The 22667-nt window shown below is 38.2% G+C and overlaps 1 protein-coding gene across 1 annotated transcript in view; it reads left to right on the forward strand.

Moving 5' to 3' along the window:
- The window catches only part of LOC110461802 (leucine-rich repeat-containing protein 74A-like), a 47738-nt gene extending 25289 nt beyond the window's left edge, over positions 1–22449 (forward strand). Inside the window, exons 3-13 of the mRNA XM_021515471.1 lie at positions 1808–1915; positions 6072–6165; positions 6493–6542; positions 6851–6932; positions 14304–14389; positions 14805–14999; positions 15606–15698; positions 16389–16506; positions 16845–16981; positions 17099–17184; positions 20875–22449. Of these exons, the coding sequence (XP_021371146.1) occupies positions 1808–1915; positions 6072–6165; positions 6493–6542; positions 6851–6932; positions 14304–14389; positions 14805–14999; positions 15606–15698; positions 16389–16506; positions 16845–16981; positions 17099–17184; positions 20875–21469 (1644 nt within the window). The 3' untranslated portion in view covers positions 21470–22449. The remainder of the gene's footprint in view (positions 1–1807; positions 1916–6071; positions 6166–6492; positions 6543–6850; positions 6933–14303; positions 14390–14804; positions 15000–15605; positions 15699–16388; positions 16507–16844; positions 16982–17098; positions 17185–20874) is intronic.
- Positions 22450–22667: the final 218 nt, after the last annotated feature.

The following is a 22667-nucleotide window of genomic DNA, read 5'->3' on the forward strand; positions in this document are numbered from 1 at the left end:
TTTGAATCAGTTGATGATTTTCTATATATATGTATTATACGTCTCTGCTTCAGATATGTAAATAAATCTTTAAAATGCATGTAAAAGCCTTGATATACGACAAAGCGCAAATACAGGTGTTATATAGACACTTCTACACACGTTATAACGGTGATACAGTAGTNTAGTAGTTATATATATATATCTACACACGTTATAACGGTGATACAGTAGTTATATAGACACTACNGTACATGTATACTATACTGTACAGTATGTATGTAGTACATGTATACTATACTGTAGAGTATGTATGTAGTACATGTATACCATACTGTAGAGTATGTATGTAGTACATGTACACTATACTGTAGAGTATGTATGTAGTACATGGATACTGTACTGTAGAGTATGTATATAGTACATGTATACTATACTGTCGAGTATGTATATAGTACATGGATACTGTACTGTAGAGTATGTATGTAGTACATGTTTACTATACTGCAGAGTATGTATGTCGTACATGTTTACTATAATGTAGAGTATGTATGTAGTACATGTTTACTGTACTGTAGAGTATGTATGTAGTACATGTATACTATACTTTAGAGTATTTATGTAGTACATGTATACTATACTGTAGAGTCTGTATGTAGTACATGTTTACTATACTGTAGAGTATGTATGTCGTACATGTATACTATACTGTAGAGTATGTATCTAGTACATGTATACTATACTGTAGAGTATGTAGTACATGTATACTATACTGTAGAGTATGAATGTAGTTCATGTATACTATACTGTAGAGTATGTATGTCGTACATGTATACTATACTGTAGAGTATGTATGTCGTACATGTATACTATACTGTAGAGTATGTATGTCGTACATGTATACTATACTGTAGAGTATGTATGTCGTACATGTATACTATACTGTAGAGTATGTAGTACATGTATACTATACTGTAGGGTATGTATGTAGTACATGTTTACTATACTGCAGAGTATGTATGTCGTACATGTTTACTATAATGTAGAGTATGTATGTAGTACATGTTTAATATACTGTAGAGTATGTTTGTAGTACATGTATACTATACTGTAGAGTATGGATGTAGTACATGTATACTATACTGTAGAGTATGGATGTAGTACATGTATACTATACTGTAGAGTATGTAGTACATGTATACTATACTGTACAGTATGGATGTAGTACATGTATACTATACTGTAGAGTATGTATGTCGTACATGTTTACTATAATGTAGAGTATGTATGTAGTACATGTTTACTATACTGCAGAGTATGTATGTCGTACATGTTTACTATACTGTAGAGTATGTATGTAGTACATGTACACTATACTGTAGAGTATGTATGTAGTACATGTTTACTGTACTGTAGAGTATGTATGTAGTACATGTTTACTGTACTGTAGAGTATGTATGTAGTACATGTTTAATATACTGTAGAGTATGTTTGTAGTACATGTATACTATACTGTAGAGTATGAATGTAGTTCATGTATACTATACTGTAGAGTATGTATGTCGTACATGTATACTATACTGTAGAGTATGTATGAGGTACATGTTTACTATACTGTAGAGTTTGTATGTAGTACATGTATACTATACTGTAGAGTATGTAGTACATGTATACTATACTGTAGGGTATGTATGTAGTACATGTTTACTATACTGCAGAGTATGTATGTCGTACATGTTTACTATAATGTAGAGTATGTATGTAGTACATGTTTACTATACTGTAGAGTATGTATGTGTGTAACACGGCGATGTGTTTGTCTGTGCAGTACAACAATCGGGTGGAGAGTCTGGACTTGGAGGACAACAGATTGACGGAGGAGGCTATCGTACACATTGTGGAGGTATTACACCACAACATTAACATAGCCAACGTGGTGAGTACTGCACATTACTCCAGTCTTAGCTGATGTCGGGAGGAGTCCATTAAACAAAATATCATTATTTCAAAACAATTCAGACACAGAACACAAAATCAATAAACATCAAAACCAATCAAAACATTCCTTGATTATGACGTCATGTCAAGTGTGGCTTCATGGACTAAGGTCGCTTACCATAATAGTTGTATTGTTGTTTTTACGTTCTGAAGCAGTCTAGCCTGATCTTTAGTTTAAACATATTTTATTGTACAAATATACAAATGGATTGGACAACAAGTTATTACAACTTAATAAAAGTCCTCTCCTAAATACATATGGTAAATACAATGTATATGTGTTTTGGGGAACGGGAGGAGGATAGGGTGGAAAAAGAAGGGTATGGGGGTGGAGGGGAGGGGGGATATGGAATGGGGGGTACTTAGAAAAGAAATCGTGTAAACTGTGAAAAGGATCCGCATTTGAATAAATTATAAATTTTACAAAATTGCATGACATGCAGCCCGGTATAGTTATTCTATAATGAACAAGATCAATGTAATAAAGTAATCAGGCAAAATAATGAAATGCAATTTCATAAACATATATACATTTGTAACAACGTACACATATAAATAAAAATAAGGAATGATAATTATAATTATCAAAACATAATGCTGGATTTGATGTAATGATGCACTTGTTTAAAAACATTTGTATTGGTTTCTACCGAAAGTTAGGTATTACCAGACAAAAGTAATTCTAAATCAAAATCAGCATACAAGGCATTCAAATTTTGGAACAGGATGCGTCTTTCGTCGTTAAAAAGTAAGCACTCATAAAAAAAGTGAAAGGCATTTTCACAGGGATGGCCACAATTACAAACTGGACTATCAACAAGATTTGTCCTATAAAGATCATATTTAAGTGGACTACACTGATATATAAGTTTTGTATGCAAAATGTTTAATTTACGTTCACCGAAACCTTAGTAGATTAGCGGAGGAGATAGTACATTTGAAGTTAACGAGTTTTTAAAAGAATGTAAAGAAGTCAATGATCGTACTGAAAGGTCAAATGAATTCCAACTACGAAGAGTTGAAGGTATAAAAGATGAATTTGTTAGAGAAAGCCTGAAAGGAAGAACTCTATGATCATTATTGTTTCTAAGGGTGTAAAGTTTATTGTCTGCAACGGTAGACGGCAATAGATCATTTAAATAGTCCGGAGTTAATTTATTGTGCATCTTATACAAATCCTGATCTTTACATCCTTCGTATACAGTTTAAATGAAAGATATGAAGCAAAAAATACTCTTTTACATATCTATAATGCTGAAAATAGGCAAATGTCATCCTCTTTGTTATACATGTATCCGGGAGAAAAGTCTCTAAAAAATGCTCAGATATCTCCAAGTTTAGAGTAATGCACAATCGAGAAATGTTCTGGCACAATAGCGAGTATAGTATTGAAATTAAGTACGAGTTACCTCCCCTTGATTGTCAAGGTTCACTGTCAGTACTCGACGGTATTTGTTGCTGAATTTTCCATTTTATAGTGCGCTTTTGAAACTGTTTATAAGTTCATAGGAAATAATAAGCTTCATTATCAAATTCAAAATAATGATAAGTATGTGAATAACATTAAGTGAATTCCCGATGAAGTTGGTAGTGTTGCTTAAGTTCTACGACCTTTTTTTAGAAAATATGGCGATACAGCTCGAAGCAGCCAGAATTGTTACTGGGGCCACTGAATTAGCTAGTCATGACCGAATATATTTAGAATCTGGCTGGGATCCTCTTTCTGTTCGAAGAAGAAAACATAAAATCAAACAATTTCATAAGGTTGTCCATGGTCAGTGCCCCTCCTATCTAACTCACATACTTCCTGCTCGTCATTCTGACTTGCACTCTCACAATACTAGAAACGCAAATAATTACTGCCAAATAAACTGTAGAACCAAGCTTCACAATGATTCTTGACTTTCTAACCCTTTTCTATTGACATATAGAATGCACTTGCCGATAACATCAAGCCTAATTTTACTAATCTTAAAAAGCTCTTGAATGTTGAAATTCATCTTGTTCCGCCTTATTATTACAACTGCAGAAGTAGATTCGGCCAAATCCATCATCCATGATTAAGCATTTATATAGACGAACCCTGGTTGGTAGTCCCATGTGTACTTGTAATCAGTCTGCTGAAACGGCCGAACACTTCCTCCTCTTCTATCCGAAATACCAACAATTAAGAGTACAATGCTTCAGAAGCCTTCCTCCCGACTATAATGTAAACCTTCTACTGTACGGAAATCCTGAAATACCAGTTAAATATAATGAGAATATTTTCGACTGCGTCCAACATTTCATAAACCAGTCGAAACAATTTAAAGTTTGAAGTTCTCAATATTTTGATGACGCGTATGTGTACATGTGGTACATAATGGGACTTAACTGGTACGGCCCCTGTATGTTACGACACGTCAGTATGGATATACATATATACAAACCGTCATAGTCTTGTTTGATGATACTTTTAATATTTTAAATTAACCCAGGTTGTTGTCTACCACTGAATGTCGGAATGGAAAGTTTTCATTATATGCAACTAATTTATTGTGTGTCGAATACCTCAGTGACATGTACAGTCCTCGACACGTGTCCATATCCAAAATATACTCCAATCAGTTTTTACTCCCATAATGCAGTAAATGTACTCCACTATATATTTTACCCCTATCAATACTTTCTTTAAACCCTTTTGCACCTCTTTCCCTTCTTCCTCCCCCATCCTCTTCTCTTCCATCTACTTATATCTATCTATATGTATAATATTCGTCAGTGCCGTCCAATCGCCGTTTTACAAACAAAGGAGACGGATTAACAAAAGTACTTTGTACTTGTTTTGCATCACTGTAATATTATACCGATAATAAAATAAAACTAACGATAAAACTAACGATAAAAATACAAAATGTTTAAAGATACGTAAATAGTTTTAGAATATATTCCAAATTTATTTTTCAAATTCTCCAATCATCATCCATTGTTAACGTACGTTACAATGAAAGAACCAAAAAATACCATGAATTACGTTTCATAGACGGCAACATGACATGCAATTCATGTTGGAGAAAAATAGGTTCTCAAACAGAGACGTCTTTTACTCATTTTAGTGATACAAATGATGTAGCCAACCTTACTGAGTCAAGGAATGGGTATATACAACAGAACTGAGAGGTATTGGATCTATCAGTGGCTATCCATAGTATTTGTTTTTTTCAGTACATATCAATGTAATTCCATTGTATAATGGATATGGAATCAAACAGTGATCTCCACATCAAAATGTTTGATTTCTAAATAAAATCCCTTTTCATTGTTTTCAATTACTAAAACAAAAACAAGGACCATTGGGCTTAAAGCTAGATCTCAGGAATCAAAACAAAAACAAGGACCATTGGGCTTAAAGCTAGATCTCAGGAATCAAAACAAAAACAAGGACCATTGGGCTTAAAGCTAGATCTCAGGAATCAAAACAAAAACAAGGACCATTGGGCTTAAAGCTAGATCTCAGGAATGAAAACAAAAACAAGGAGCATTGGGCTTAAAGCTAGATCTCAGGAATGAAAACAAAAACAAGGAGCATTGGGCTTAAAGCTAGATCTCAGGAATCACATATGTACTGGTACAACTTCAAAATGTATTAATTTTATTTAAGAATTAACTTGAATATTTTTTTTTATGTTATGGAGATATAACACAAAACCGCGAAGCGAGCGGTTTATTTAGAGTACACTCCGTTTTTTTTGTGTTATAGCTAAATAACATACAAAATATATTCAAGTCAATCTTTATAATTTAATCTACTATACACAATCCCTGTGGAAATACACTTTTATTGATGGACTCTTTTCTCTTAGAAATTATTACGCCGTTGTATCAGCCAATCAAAAGCGACGTTACAAACGGTGACGTCATTTTTTTACGTTATGGGTTGATAACATAATTTTTTAAGACAATGAAAATGCTTGTTACAAGCAAGATTAAATTATTATGATAAACATGTATGGCACTTATTTAGCGCACCGTACATCCATGACGATACAGAAGTAAATATAGGACCAAACCTCGCCAGACACTGTTATGTAATACTGTGTATATTTACTTTACAGAGTCTATCCGAAAATGCCTTAAATAAAAGTTGTGCGATAGTTATAGGAGAAATGATGACGGAAACAACCTTCCTCACACACTTAAATTTGTCAGGTATGTAAATTTCATTTAAGTGTTATGTATTGATTAAATTAATTTATAACAGTTTAGATCAAGGTAAAGGCCATTGTTTCTGTTGAGGTATGTTATTAAAGGCACTTCAAATGGACAGCAAAGACATTTCAGAGTAGTGGACAGCAAAGGCACTTCAATGAATTAGAGCGTACAGAAAACATTTTTTCTCCAATGTTTTTTCTACTCTTTTCAACGCCTGATTAAAAAAGGAATAGATTTAGCCAGTTTAGGGTACAATATATATGATATCACAAAACGTTTATATTTTTTAATAAAAACAAAATTGTCATTATCTTCTCATTGCAGGATGTCACCTCGGGGATGTAAAAGTTAAACAGATTGCCTATGGCCTCCGGGTGAGTTACCCCACACCAAGCTCTCTGTAGCAGCATTCATTGCTAAATATAAAACAATGGAAGAAACTTAATGTTCTATTGTTTCTAGACACGATATCGTATGGTGCAAATAAATGTTGAAGTTGTTGAATACTTTATAGGAAATATAATACACCGTCGAATGATGATGATGTAATGAGGAGTTATTTGATGGCGTTGTAACTAAGCTCGCGAGTTACTAACACAGCCACACACGTACACAGTAGATTGGCGCTTAAATGGACTGAAGATTGACATTAATGTTTTCAGTAAGGTTGTTTCCTTTCCAGGGCAATGTCAGTTTAGTGTGGTTGGATCTCAGTCACAACGAAGTGGGGGAATACGGATCACAAAGCATTGGGGCAGCGTTAGGTAAGTTGTAATTACAATGGAATGAGGGAAAACTGGTCTCAGATCCTCACGGTAGGTGAGTGACTGGAATTTAAATGAAAAAAGGGAGCACGGACCATAGTTCCTTTAAACAGCCATACGCTGGTGTGGTTCGGTTTGTTTGTGCTTTTTAAGGACTAGCCAGGTTATGGTGGTGGAGGGAAAGCGGAGTAACCGGAGAAAAACAATCACACTGCGACCAGTACCTAGCGACTACCCACGTAGTTGACAGCCTTATACTCCAGAAATAAGAGTTACTGATTTAGAAAACCTTTATGAAATTGATGTCCCAAGTTCTACAATGTTAAATAGACGTCATTAGCTCTACAATTTTTCATAGTTATCAGTCACTGGCTCTGCAATAGAAAAAAAGACGTCACTAGCGCTACAATGATAAATAGACGTCATTAGCTCTACAATTTTAAATAGACGTCATTAGCTGTACAATGTTAGATAGAGGTCATTAGATGTACAATGATAATTAGACGCCATGAGCGTTAAAATGTTAAATAGAGGTCATTATTTCTACAATGTTAAATAGACGTCATCAGCTTTACAATGTTAAATAGACGTCATTAGCTGTACAATTTTTCATTGTTATCAGTCACTGGCTCTACAATAGAAAAAAAGACGTCACTAGCGCTACAATGATAAATAGACGTCATTAGCTCTACAATTTTAAATAGACGTCATTAGCTGTACAATGTTAGATATAGGTCATTAGATGTACAATGATAATTAGACGCCATGAGCTCTAAAATGTTAAATAGAGGTTATTATTTCTACAATGTTAAATAGACGTCAGTAGCTCTACAATGGTAAATAGACATCATTAGCTGTACAATGTTAAATAGACGTCATAAGTTGTACAATGTTTAATAGACGTCATTAGCTGTACAATGTTAAATAGACCTAATAAGCATTACAATGTTAAATAGACTTTACTAGCTGTTCAATGTTAAATAGACGTCATAAGTTCTACAATGTAAAATAGACGTCATTAGCTTTACAATGTTAAACATATGTCATAAGCTTTACAATGTTAAATAGACTTCACTAGATATACAATGGTAAAGACGTCATTAGCTATACAATGGTACAGACGTCATTAGCTGTACAATGGTACAGACGTCACTAGCTATACAATGGTTCAGACGTCATTAGTTATACAATGGAACTGGCGTCATTAGCTATGCAATGGTACAGACGTCACTAGCTATACAATGGTACAGACGTCATTACCTATACAATGGTACAGACGTCATTAGTTATACAATGGAACTGGCGTCACTAGCTATACAATGGTTCAGACGTCATTAGTTATACAATGGAACTGGCGTCATTAGCTATACAATGGTAGAGACGTCATTACATATACAATGCTAATGGTACAGACTTCACTAGCTGTACAATGGTACAGACGTCACTAGCTGTACAATGGTACAGACGTCACTATCTGTACAATGGTACAGATGTCACTAGCTGTACAATGGTAAAGACGTCGTTAACTATACAATGGTACAGACGTCATAACCTATACAATGGTACAGACGTCATAACCTATACAATGGTACAGACGTCACTAGCTGTACAATGGTACCGACGTCATTAACTATACAATGGAACAGACGGCATTACCTATACAATGGTACAGACGTCATTACCTATACAATGCTAATGGTACAGACTTCACTAGCTGTACAATGGTACAGACGTCACTAGCTGTACAATGGTACAGACGTCACTATCTGTTCAATGGTACAGACGTCACTAGCTATACAATGGTACAGACTTCACTAGCTGTACAATAGTACAGACGTCATTAACTATACAATGGTACAGACGTCATTACCTATACAATGGTACAGACGTCACTTGCTATACAGTGGTACAGACGTCACTAGCTGTACAATGGTACAGACGTCATTAGCTGTACAATGGTACAGACGTCACTTGCTATACAATGGTACAGACGTCATTACCTATACAATGCTAATGGTACAGACTTCACTAGCTGTACAATGGTACAGACGTCACTAGCTGTACAATGGTACAGACGTCACTATCTGTACAGTACAATGGTACAGACGTCACTAGCTATACAATGGTACAGACTTCACTAGCTGTACAATGGTACAGACGTCATTAACTATACAATGGTACAGACGTCATTACCTTTACAATGGTACAGACGTCACTTGCTATACAATGGTACAGACGTCACTAGCTGTACAATGGTACAGACGTCATTAGCTGTACAATGGTACAGACGTCACTAGCTGTACAATGGTACAGACGTCACTAGATATACAATGGTAGAGACGTCACTAGCTGTACAATGGTACAGACGTCATTAGCTGTACAATGGTACAGACGTCACTAGCTGTACAATGGTACAGACGTCACTAGATATACAATGGTAGAGACGTCACTAGCTGTACAATGGTACAGACTTCATTACCTATACAATGGTACAGACGTCACTAGCTTTACAATGGTACAGACGTCATTAGCTGTACAATGGTACAGACTTCACTAGCTGTACAATGGTACAGACTTCACTAGCTGTACAATGGTACAGACGTCATTAGCTGTACAATGGTACAGACGTCACTAGATATACAATGGTAGAGACGTCACTAGCTATACACTTGTACAGACGTCACTAGCTGTACAATGGTACAGACTTCACTAGCTGTACAATGGTACAGACTTCACTAGCTGTACAATGGTACAGACGTCACTAGCTGTACAATGGTACAGACGTCACTAGCTGTACAATGGTACAGACGTCACTAGCTATACAATGGTACAGACTTCATTACCTATACAATGGAACAGACTTCACTAGCTGTACAATGGTACAGACGTCACTAGCTATACAATGGTACAGACGTCATTAGCTATACAATGGTAGAGACGTCATTACCTATACAATGGTACAGACGTCATTACCTATACAATGGTACAGACGTCATTAGCTATACAATGGTACAGACGTCATTACCTATACATTGGTACAGACGTCATTAGCTATACAATGGTACAGACTTCATTACCTATACAATGGTACAGACTTCACTAGCTGTACAATGGTACAGACGTCACTAGCTGTACAATTATAAACAAAACTTTACTTGCTCTGCTTTTGTAATAGACTTCACCAGCTCCCAATGATAATTAAGCGAAGCAATGTTTAATGTTACGTTGCTGCTGTAATTGTATTATTGTATTATGATTAAAGGCCACGCCAGCTGGTAACGAGTTCCGTTTTGAAGCACCCTGGAATACTTGACGTCTCCAAACTAAGATTAACGATAGATAACTCTTTTAATTCTACCTTAACACCGACTGTAGTATTAGCGTTGCCCATAACATCGCACTTAGGTAAGATACTTTATCTAGAAATTTGAACCTTAATACCACCTGTATGACCAGCGCTGGGGTGTTTTATATTGCCACAAATGTAGACTACGGGGGAAATGAAATATTTTTTATAAAACAATGGTGTCTGCCATCTGTCAATCTTACCTTTATCAAGGTTTGCTATGGTCTGCGTATCGCATGTCCGTACACATAGCACGACACGGGCCTAAATTATGTATATCGAAACTGCAACTGCATGCATCACGTTTACAAGAACATTGCTATACGTTTAATTACGATGCGATAAAAATGTTGATACATTCATTGGTCTGGTGGGTTTTTTCGGTGAATTACGGCTGTCTGAAAAAACCCATCATGTGAATCACACCTTATAATAAACACCCTATTTACCACACCTATTTACCCTGTATTTTACACCTGTAATATACTGTATCACTTACACGGTAACGACAGCGTAGTAGGTACAAGTCTTGTTGATGAAAACACTGTCTTTTGAAAGAAAAAAAAATCTCATACGAGAAAAAAATGTTTTATAATGGTGCTACTAAACATGACGTCAAATTCAAACTATGACGGAAATTCCCGAATGGTTTCCGGTTGAGAGTCGTCGTCTGTAGGAACTGGTAGTCATAGTAACACGATCTGGTTCCTGCAAAATGGCTGTCCCACCTGTTATAGTAAAACGATTAGTCCCAAATGTATTTTGAGATACTATCCAGATACATGAATTATACAACTTTATTGTTGTTTTTAACGTAATTTTTAGGATTGAGATTACTCTCTTTAATGTTTTTGATGGTAAACTATACCTACACAGGCCTGTTCAAACATTCACCAATATGCTTCATCGCACTTCCTGGAATATTGTTGAACTTAATTATGTTAGATTCCGTCATAAATGTTAAAAATATGCATTTCAATTTTTAAAATGGTATATTTCTGTTGTACAGTCCATAGATGAACCTTTTCCGTCAAATAAATTTTTCCATGATGCACCGATGAATACGTTTAAACGGAATTGTGTTTCGTACCGTCATGTTTAACTAAAAGTTATCCAATATAATTTTCAGTTTGCTCAAATATAATGCACAAAGTAATGTACGGAAGTGTACGGGTTGAACGGGGTGAACAATCTGACTTTATGGACAATAAAATTACAAATCAATACTGTAATAATGACGAACCCCTTCCCTACATCACAGAAAGCAATGTTTTACAAAGTGTGTGTCCTGTAGCTGTATACGTTGTGAGAGTGACTCATACTTCCAAAAGTGCTCAAATGAGTTACTCCGGAACACTTTTAATGTCACCATGTTAAAATGTGTTAAACTAGCATTATGATTTACTCATATCCTAATTACGCATCCTAGCTAACTAGATTATGAAAAAACCCAGAAAAAGAAGTGCATTTACAAACAAAAGGCCCATGGGGCCTTAACGCTAACTGAGTTATATGGACAACAAACAAGATTAGAAAAGACTCTACTACCATGGCGCTGTGTTAAAACACTTTCATTACCATTAACAAAAACAACATTGGTGAAGACAACTGATCAATTCTTTATTTAAATATGTGGTTTATAAAAACATAATCCTTCCATCAATGCCTGCAAACTAATACTTGTAAATAATTTGCCAATCCTGTAAACTACCGTGTTAGGTATCCATAACCGGGACACTTATAATACATCGCAGCACATGTTCTGTGTGTACATCTATCGAGTAACAAAAATCCTAACCGAGACACTTATAATACATCGCAGCACATGTTACGTGTGTACAACTTTCGAGTAACAACAATCCTCAAGTCAGCGTGTGTATTTGTTATCTTAATACATAATGCATAATGCTCTCATAACACTGGTCACTCAATCTTACTGCATACTTACTGATAGTAATCACCGGGGGGGGGCGGGGGGGTTAGTTCATTAGTCACCGTGGGTTATGTCATTAGTGATAGTAATCACCGGGGTTTATGTCATTAGTGATAGTAATCACCGGGGGTTAGGCCATTAGTGATAGTACTCACCGGGGGTTATGTCATAAGTGATAGTAATCACCGGGGTTTATGTCATTAGTGACAGTAAGTACCGGGGGTTATGTCATAAGTGATAGTAATCACCGGGGGTTAAATCACCGGGGGTTATGCCATTAGTGATAGTAATCACCGGGGTTTATGCCATTAGTGATAGTAATCACCGGGGTTTATGTCATTAGTGATAGTAATTACCTGGGGTGTTAGGCCATTAGGGATAGTAATCACCGGGGGTTATGTCATTAGTGATAGTAATCCCCGGGGTTTATGTCATTAGGGATAGTAAATACCGGGGGTGTTAGGCCTTTAGTGATAGTAATCACCGGTGGTTCTGCCATTAGTGATAGTATTACCGGGGGTGTTAGGCCTTTAGTGATAGTAATCACAGGGGGTTATGTCATTAGTGATAGTAATTACCGGGGGGGTTATGCCATTAGTTATAGTAATCACAGGGATGTAAGGCAATTAGTGATAGTAATTACCGGGGGTGTTAGGCCATTAGTGATAGTAATTACCGGGGGTTATGCCATTAGTGATAGTAATCACAGGGATGTAAGGCCATTAGTGATAGTAATTACCGGGGGTATGTCATTGGTGATATACAACGGGGATAGCCTGACGGTTATGGTACTGACTTGGTAAACAGATACACGTATTTAACTTTATACTACATTGTAACAATATATTTATATACACTAACAGGTACTGAACTGGTAACACTATATCAAAATACTGACGTGGTAACACTTTATTTAGATTCTGACGTGGTAACAGTATATTAAGATACTGACTAGGTAACGCTATATTAAGATACTGACGTGGTAACAGTATATTAAGATACTGACTAGGTAACGCTATATTAAGATACTGACGTGGTAACACCATATTAAGATACCGACGTGGTAACACTATAGTAAGATACTGACGTGGTAACACTTTATTTAGATACAGATGTGGTAACAGTATATTTAAATACTGAAGAGGTACATTTCTGTAGCAGTTTATTAAGAAACTGACGTGTTAATACTTTATTTAGTTTCTGACATGATAACACTATATTTAGATACTGACGTGGTAGCACTATGTTAAGAAACTAATGTGGTAACAGTATATTAAGATGCAGACCTTGTAACAGTATATTAAGATACTGACGTGGTAACACTATATGAAGATACTGACGTGGTAACACTATATTAAGATACTGACGTGGTAACAGTATATGAAGATACTGACGTAGTAACATTATATTTAGATACAGATGTGGTAACCATATATTAAGATACAGACATGGTAACAGTATATTAAATAACTGACGTGGTAACAACATATTAGGAAACTGACGTGGTAACAGTATAATACTGACGTGGTTACACTATATTAGGAAACTGACATGGTAACACTAAATTTAGATACTGACGTGGAAGCGCTATGTTAAGATACTGACGTTGCAACACTATATTTAGATACTGACGTGGTAACACACTTTATTTAGATACTGACGTGGTAGCAGTATATTTAGATACATACGTGGTAACAGTATATTTAGATACTGACGTGGTAACACTATATGTAGATACTGACGTGGTAACAATATATTAGGAAACTGACGTGGTAACATTTTATTTAGATACTGATATGGTAACACTATATTTAGATACTGACGTGGTAGCGCTAGGTTTAGATACTGACGTGGCAACACTATATTTAGATACTGACGTGGTAACACTTTATTTAAATACTGACGTGGTAACAAGATATTAAGATACTGACGTGGTAACAGTATATTTAGATACTGACGTGGTAACACTCTATGTAGATACTTACGTGGTAGCGCTATATTAAGATAATAATAATTCAGAAAGAGTTTTATAAATTAGAAGGGTGACAAGTTAAGATACTGACGTTGTAACAAAATACATTCATACTTTCAGAAATCAACGACACGCTGGAGGTATTAAACCTTAGCTGGAACCACATTCGGCGCATGGGCGCCGTGGCGCTGTGTAGAGGGATCCAGGTAACTTCTCACTAAACTGAAAGATGTTATGTTTTTCAGATATATGACTGCTTTTTCATCAAGAAAGTCGATTGTTTACTTGGAGTACATTATAATCTTATAGTGATGATTGGGCAACAAACGGGGTTTTTCTTGTCTAGAATTACCTCCCTTTTCAAAGGAACTTCATATCTCATTTTGATGCTCGGCATAATGTGGAAAATTGGCAGTGTAATTGTTCCAAGTTTGATCGCAATTAATGCTTAAAATGATGTTTCATGACAGTAAAAATGTCGATGTTATCGTGGTTTTAACTTGATGGTACGCTGAGCTCAGGATATTTTTATCTAACGATGTCGGAATGAGAACGATGGTAATGATGATACACATGATACATGAGATATTTAGTACTAGTAAAGTTCATCTTTCATAACAGAAAAACAAGTCCATAGTCAACCTAAACTTGTCATGGAATGGATTTGCTTTCGAGGGCAGCATCGTGCTGGAAGAAGCCATCAAACTCAACAAGACTATCCGAGTACTGGACATCAGCAATAACCGCATCAACTGGGAGGGCATCGTTTACATCTCCCGGGGCCTCAAATCCAACACTTCATTACAAATGCTCAAGGTATAATAAGCAAGGGACGTTATACTCAGAGTATGTTATACATACATGTATTCAGCCTGTATTCATACGTAATGTACTTCATTCATACCGACAATACACTAAATATAGACAATACACTCTACGCCTGAAACTTTGTTTCTCATCACCTATTTTATAAATTACATATCATTTTAGTGCGTATACACTATTGACGAAGTTCCGTGACGTAGTAATTGTTTAATACGTAAATATTCATAGCAATATAATGTATACATCGATACACAGTACCAACACATATGTTTGGATCTCGGGTGATATTGTGAAACCTCGGTATATGATACTGTAGACAGCCACATTCCCGAGACCGTAACGCCCCCTGGTGTAGAGCCTGTAGCCGCCCCCTGGTGTAGAGCGTGTAGCCGCCCCCTGGTGTAGAGCGTGTAGCCGCCCCCTGGTCTAGAGCCTGTAGCCGCCCCTGGTGTAGAGTGCGCAGCTACAATGATTGGGAAGTGGACACAGTTATTGCACTTTAAATGCGTGTAGTTAATCACAGAAGGCAATGAATCCCCCAAATGGTAATTACACTCGTATATTATGTACGTCTTGGTTTTTTTCTTTCTGTTTCAGATCGGTAATAACCCAATATCTATGGAGGGTTGTTTGAAACTGCTGAAATCTGTTAGCGGGGCCAACAGTAGCGTGATGCACGTGGGTCTGGAGGTAAGAGGCGCCGAAAGGGTTCATATCATGTTATTTTCTTAGTACCCGAATATATACCTCTGCTCTTCACAGACAAAAAAAGTGTTTATATCTAATAGTCGAATTAAATACTGATAACAACAATAACGAGACTTCTTTAGGTAAGAGGCACCGGCAGGGAGACTAGTGGCACACTCATAAGAGGCACTGACAGGATTATAAGACAATACGTGGTACCGAATTCGTTTGGTTGGTGGAAAAAGCAAAGTAAATGCTGGTAACACGAAAAGAAAATGGGAAACTACATGCATATATGGCTAAAGGTTAAATACGGTGATTTGTTCATTAAGCATATGGACCTGGAGGTTTTCACAGCCGAGTGATATCAAAGCTCGCATCTCATTGGTCCGTTATTTCTATTGACCAATGACACTGGAGCGTTGTCCTCACTTTGCCATGGCCAAAACATGACTGAGTTGCGCCATTCGTCTAGTACTCATTTGTATTTACACAGTGGTATAACCCATAAAAGACCATACTGTTCTGCATGTATATACAACTCTAGTTTGAAACTACAACATATTTATGTCTTAATTTTCATGTCCCTGTGAACATGACAATTTTTGGCGTTTAAAGGTTTCTGTATTGCTGATAACTTGTTTTTCACATGCTACTATAGGACATGTCTGTAACATTTTTTTTTGTGATCAGGACATCCCGATCAACTCCAAGGTAACGGCAGTGGTGGACGAGATCCGGTTCCGGCGGTTGTTCTCTATCAGTCACGGAGGCGTACTGGACACCAAGGATATTATCGGTATCCGCAGAGGTAAGACACTCTACAAAATCACGTGATATAGACAAACGGAAAGTCACGAGACATATATTGGGTTGCGAGACATTCGACGTAGTCACGTGACACACCGGGATGCGAAATATATCGATTTAGTCGTATGGCATATACGGGAATATGAGACATTCGACATAGTCAAGTGACATACATACATGTATATACGAGGTGTAATGCATTCGACATTGTCACGTGACATACCGGGGTGTGAGACATGCGACATACATAATGTATATACGGGGGATATGACATGTTTCTTCTTTGAATCGATTCATCCTGACTACAAAATATCTTGTTATAACCCGTATTTGTTGTAGAGCGTCGGGAGGACCCGTTCACTCTCCTCATCCGTTACCTCGGCGTCATGGGGATCCGGGTAGTCGACCTCTTTCGGATGTTTGACACTGACAGTCATGCGCATGTCTCAAAAGAAAGCTTCATGAGGGGGCTAAAGGTAGTTTGATAGCAAATAACAAAATCTGTATTAATCGGTCAAATTACATTTGAAAGCGAACATTTAAGTTTTTACTGCGTTTGGTTGAAAATAAAACATGAAATATCGCATTTGCAGAAAATCGGTGCTCCTCTTCCTGACCGTGACATGAGGATGGTAGCCAGACGACTAGATAAGCGAGGAGAGGGGTTCATCAGTTACAGGTAAGTCATCACATATAGGATAGGGGAGGGGTTCATCGGCTACAGGTAAGTCATCACAGATAGGATAGGGGAGGGGTTCATCAGCTACATGTAAGTCATCACATATAGGATAGGGGAGGGGTTAATCATCTACAGGTAAGTCATCACAGATAGGATAGGGGAGGGGTTCATCAGCTACAGGTAAGTCATCACATATAGGATAGGGGAGGGGTTCATCAGCTACAGGTAAGTCATCACATATAGGATAGGGGAGGGGTTCATCAGCTACAGGTAAGTCATCACATATAGGATAGGGGAGGGGTTCATCAGCTACAGGTAAGTCATCACATATAGGATAGGGGAGGGGTTCATCAGCTACAGGTAAGTCATCACATATAGGATAGGGGAGGGGTTCATCAGCTACAGGTAAGTCATCACATATAGGATAGGGGAGGGGTTCATCAGCTACAGGTAAGTCATCACATATAGGATAGGGGAGGGGTTCATCAGCTACAGGTAAGTCATCACATATAGGATAGGGGAGGGGTTCATCAGCTACAGGTAAGTCATCACATATAGGATAGGGGAGGGGTTCATCAGCTACAGGTAAGTCATCACATATAGGATAGGGGAGGGGTTCATCAGCTACAGGTAAGTCATCACATATAGGATAGGGGAGGGGTTCATCAGCTACAGGTAAGTCATCACATATAGGATAGGGGAGGGGTTCATCAGCTACAGGTAAGTCATCACATATAGGATAGGGGAGGGGTTCATCAGCTACAGGTAAGTCATCACATATAGGATAGGGGAGGGGTTCATCAGCTACAGGTAAGTCATCACATATAGGATAGGGGAGGGGTTCATCAGCTACAGGTAAGTCATCACATATAGGATAGGGGAGGGGTTCATCAGCTACAGGTAAGTCATCACATATAGGATAGGGGAGGGGTTCATCAGCTACAGGTAAGTCATCACATATAGGATAGGGGAGGGGTTCATCAGCTACAGGTAAGTCATCACATATAGGATAGGGGAGGGGTTCATCAGCTACAGGTAAGTCATCACATATAGGATAGGGGAGGGGTTCATCAGCTACAGGTAAGTCATCACATATAGGATAGGGGAGGGGTTCATCAGCTACAGGTAAGTCATCACATATAGGATAGGGGAGGGGTTCATCAGCTACAGGTAAGTCATCACATATAGGATAGGGGAGGGGTTCATCAGCTACAGGTAAGTCATCACATATAGGATAGGGGAGGGGTTCATCAGCTACAGGTAAGTCATCACATATAGGATAGGGGAGGGGTTCATCAGCTACAGGTAAGTCATCACATATAGGATAGGGGAGGGGTTCATCAGCTACAGGTAAGTCATCACATATAGGATAGGGGAGGGGTTCATCAGCTACAGGTAAGTCATCACATATAGGATAGGGGAGGGGTTCATCAGCTACAGGTAAGTCATCACATATAGGATAGGGGAGGGGTTCATCAGCTACAGGTAAGTCATCACATATAGGATAGGGGAGGGGTTCATCAGCTACAGGTAAGTCATCACATATAGGATAGGGGAGGGGTTCATCAGCTACAGGTAAGTCATCACATATAGGATAGGGGAGGGGTTCATCAGCTACAGGTAAGTCATCACATATAGGATAGGGGAGGGGTTCATCAGCTACAGGTAAGTCATCACATATAGGATAGGGGAGGGGTTCATCAGCTACAGGTAAGTCATCACATATAGGATAGGGGAGGGGTTCATCAGCTACAGGTAAGTCATCACATATAGGATAGGGGAGGGGTTCATCAGCTACAGGTAAGTCATCACATATAGGATAGGGGAGGGGTTCATCAGCTACAGGTAAGTCATCACATATAGGATAGGGGAGGGGTTCATCAGCTACAGGTAAGTCATCACATATAGGATAGGGGAGGGGTTCATCAGCTACAGGTAAGTCATCACATATAGGATAGGGGAGGGGTTCATCAGCTACAGGTAAGTCATCACATATAGGATAGGGGAGGGGTTCATCAGCTACAGGTAAGTCATCACATATAGGATAGGGGAGGGGTTCATCAGCTACAGGTAAGTCATCACATATAGGATAGGGGAGGGGTTCATCAGCTACAGGTAAGTCATCACATATAGGATAGGGGAGGGGTTCATCAGCTACAGGTAAGTCATCACATATAGGATAGGGGAGGGGTTCATCAGCTACAGGTAAGTCATCACATATAGGATAGGGGAGGGGTTCATCAGCTACAGGTAAGTCATCACAGATAGGATAGGGGAGGGGTTCATCAGCTACAGGTAAGTCATCACATATAGGATAGGGGAGGGGTTCATCAGCTACAGGTAAGTCATCACATATAGGATAGGGGAGGGGTTCATCAGCTACAGGTAAGTCATCACATATAGGATAGGGGAGGGGTTCATCAGCTACAGGTAAGTCATCACATATAGGATAGGGGAGGTGTTCATCAGCTACAGGTAAGTCATCACAGATAGGATAGGGGAGGGGTTCATCAGTTACAGGTAAGTCATCATATATAGGATAGGGGAGGGGTTCATCGGCTACAGGTAAGTCATTAAATATAGGATAGGGGAGGGGTTCATCATCTACAGGTAAGTCATCACATATAGGATAGGGGAGGGGTTCATCAGCTACAGGTAAGGCACCACATATAGGATAGGGGAGGGGTTCATCGGCTACAGGTAATTCATCACATGTAAGATTGGGGAGGGGTTCAACGGCTAGATGAAAGTCATCACATATAGGATAGGGGAGGGGTTCATCAGCTACATGTTAGTCATCACATATAGGATAGGGGAGGGGTTCATTAGTTACAGGTAATTAATCACAGATAGGATAGGGGAGGGGTTCATCAGCTACATGTTAGTCATCACATATAGGATAGGGGAGGGGTTCATTAGTTACAGGTAATTAATCACATATAGGATAGGGGAGGGGTTCATCAGCTACATGTAAGTCATCACATATAGGATAGGGGAGGGGTTCATCAGCTACAGGTAATTCATCACATGTAAGATTGGGGAGGGGTTCAACGGCTACATGAAAGTCATCACATATAGGATAGGGGAGGGGTTCATTAGTTACAGGTAATTCATCACATATAGGATAGGGGAGGGGTTCTTCAGCTACATGTAATTCATCACATATAGGATAGGGGAGGGGTTCATCAGCTACAGGTAAGTCATCACAGAGAAGATAGGGGAGAGGTTCATCAGCTACAGAAAGGAAAACACATGTGAGGTAGGGTAAGGTTTCATCATGTTCGAGGTAATAATTGTTAAGTCACATTGTTGATGAATCTTAGCTTTTGACTGTACGAGGTCTTATTCAGTCATATTGTTTAGCGACGATAATTCTGTGACATCCAATGTTTATACGTGTGTACCATTGTGCTTTGCTAGAAGGTGTACAATGTAGTACATGTTGGAAATGAATGGAGTTCGACTGGAGGACCCATATGCCGTTTTTTTTTTACATATCATAGACCATATAATCAAAAACTGCATTTATCTGAATCGCTGATTCTTGTCATCGTTAAAACATTTTGAATTAAAGTCGTTGATCTACTGATAAAGAAAGTTACACCCTTCAATGTGTCAAAAATACGTCAGAATATTGATGTACATGTACGTAGTTACGTCAGTTTCAGTGTATTTTCTGTTTTTCAACAGCTTGCTGGCCAATGGCGTGCGTAACCAGATACGACACGAAAAGAAAGAGGACAAACGTGTACTGTTACTGGAGCTGAAGCGGAGGGACGACCGCAAACGGATACTGCAACTGGGGGTCGGGGAGCCAAAGTTACCCCCTATAAATGACGTCAATGTTTTCTCATCTTCTGCCAAAGAGAACTTCAGCAGACTGTTCAGTTCATCCTCCTCCTCGTTAAGTAGAGCCACCCTACCAAGCAGAAGCGGGCGACTACCAAAAATACCGGGTACCGACACGCCGGTTACCAGCTCTCGGATTACCCTATCAGAAGGGAAAGCTCTGCCTTCAAACATTACCCCACGGACACAGCAGACTAATAAAGGGAACGTCAGTACTACACAAATAGAATCTATCAGCGAGCATACCTCCCGTCCGATCACGCCCGTAACACAGGTCGAACGTATCAGTGAGGAACTATCCCCTACCCACGGGCCACGACAAAATGAATCCAACCTAACGGATTCCACCTCAACCCCTCGTGAACGACAAAAGACATTATCCCCCACCGTCCAATCACGACCTGGCAGCGGTGGTGATCAGGCCAATCCGATGTGAGCTCACCAAAACAAGCGTGTGTTCGTGAACATTTCTAATTTAGTGCCAAGCTTCCTTGTAATTAACATATAGAATTAAAAGCATAGTTGTTTTAACGAAGACTGGAACTTGGACAGACAGTAAAGTTTTAACTAGTTCGCTTGGAACAAAGTACCTGCGAGTCTATAGCATGGTGCAGTGCCCGTCTGTTATCCTTGTTTCTTTGAACAGCCTCTCCCTAAAAACTCAAACGATTCCGACATTTGGCTAGAAGGTACCCGATATGGAATGATGTAAGATTTCCTCACATAAAAGATATAAATCTATTTCGAAAGTCACAGGGGTCAAATTGATTCATAATTCAAAAAAATATTATCTACAGAACAATGAAGTCCAGAGCCATGAAACATGAGAGTTTCATGTGGACTAGCAACACAAGTCTGTGATCAACTTAAAGCGCTGGCTAGGGTAAAAAATTAGCATAGATATAACGAGTAAAAAATGAATTACTAAAACTCCAAAGGGCCAAAAAGGTTGTGTGTTTAGCAATAGGTAAGCTTGGATATTTCTTCATATGTTTGACCTTTTTATTTACTTTCAAGTTCAACTATGTTAAAAAACTTCAACAGCTTCTTAAAAACTTGAATTTCACAAAGTCGTATGTGACTTTTACCTGCAGAGAGGACAACAGCTGTTATGTAGGCATATGGAAACAAGTTTGAATAACTTGCAAATGGTAGAGGTTTCACATGACAGTTGCCAAGGTGAGCTCTGCAGGCCCTGCGGCCTCTTGTTTACATGAAACGTTCACAGGACATTTTCAATGCTTGTACATTAACGGTCCCAGAACAGTGACAGCTTTTAGTCTTAAGATGCATTCGGTGTGTAAAAATGACAGACTTACGAGTTTCCTCTGTGGGATGACTTTTTTCAATCAAACCGGTGTATGCACATTTAAATATATGTTATGGTATAATTGTATGTTAATTAAATCACATAGAGACGATAGGTACATGTACTTGTTGATTTATTGAAGTGTAACATACAAGTCTATATAGCGGACACTCTGTTACTCCGTGATCAGTTGATTTAGTTTAAATCAATTTTATTGCAACAAAAGACAAATGGATTGGACAAAGTTATTGCAACTTACTTACGTCCTTTCCGTAACAGAAAATATATATACAAAATAATGAGTCACGTAATAACCTAATTCATG

The sequence above is a fragment of the Mizuhopecten yessoensis genome, unplaced genomic scaffold (genome assembly GCF_002113885.1).
Source record: "Mizuhopecten yessoensis strain PY_sf001 unplaced genomic scaffold, ASM211388v2 scaffold10683, whole genome shotgun sequence".
NCBI lineage: Eukaryota > Metazoa > Mollusca > Bivalvia > Pectinida > Pectinidae > Mizuhopecten > Mizuhopecten yessoensis.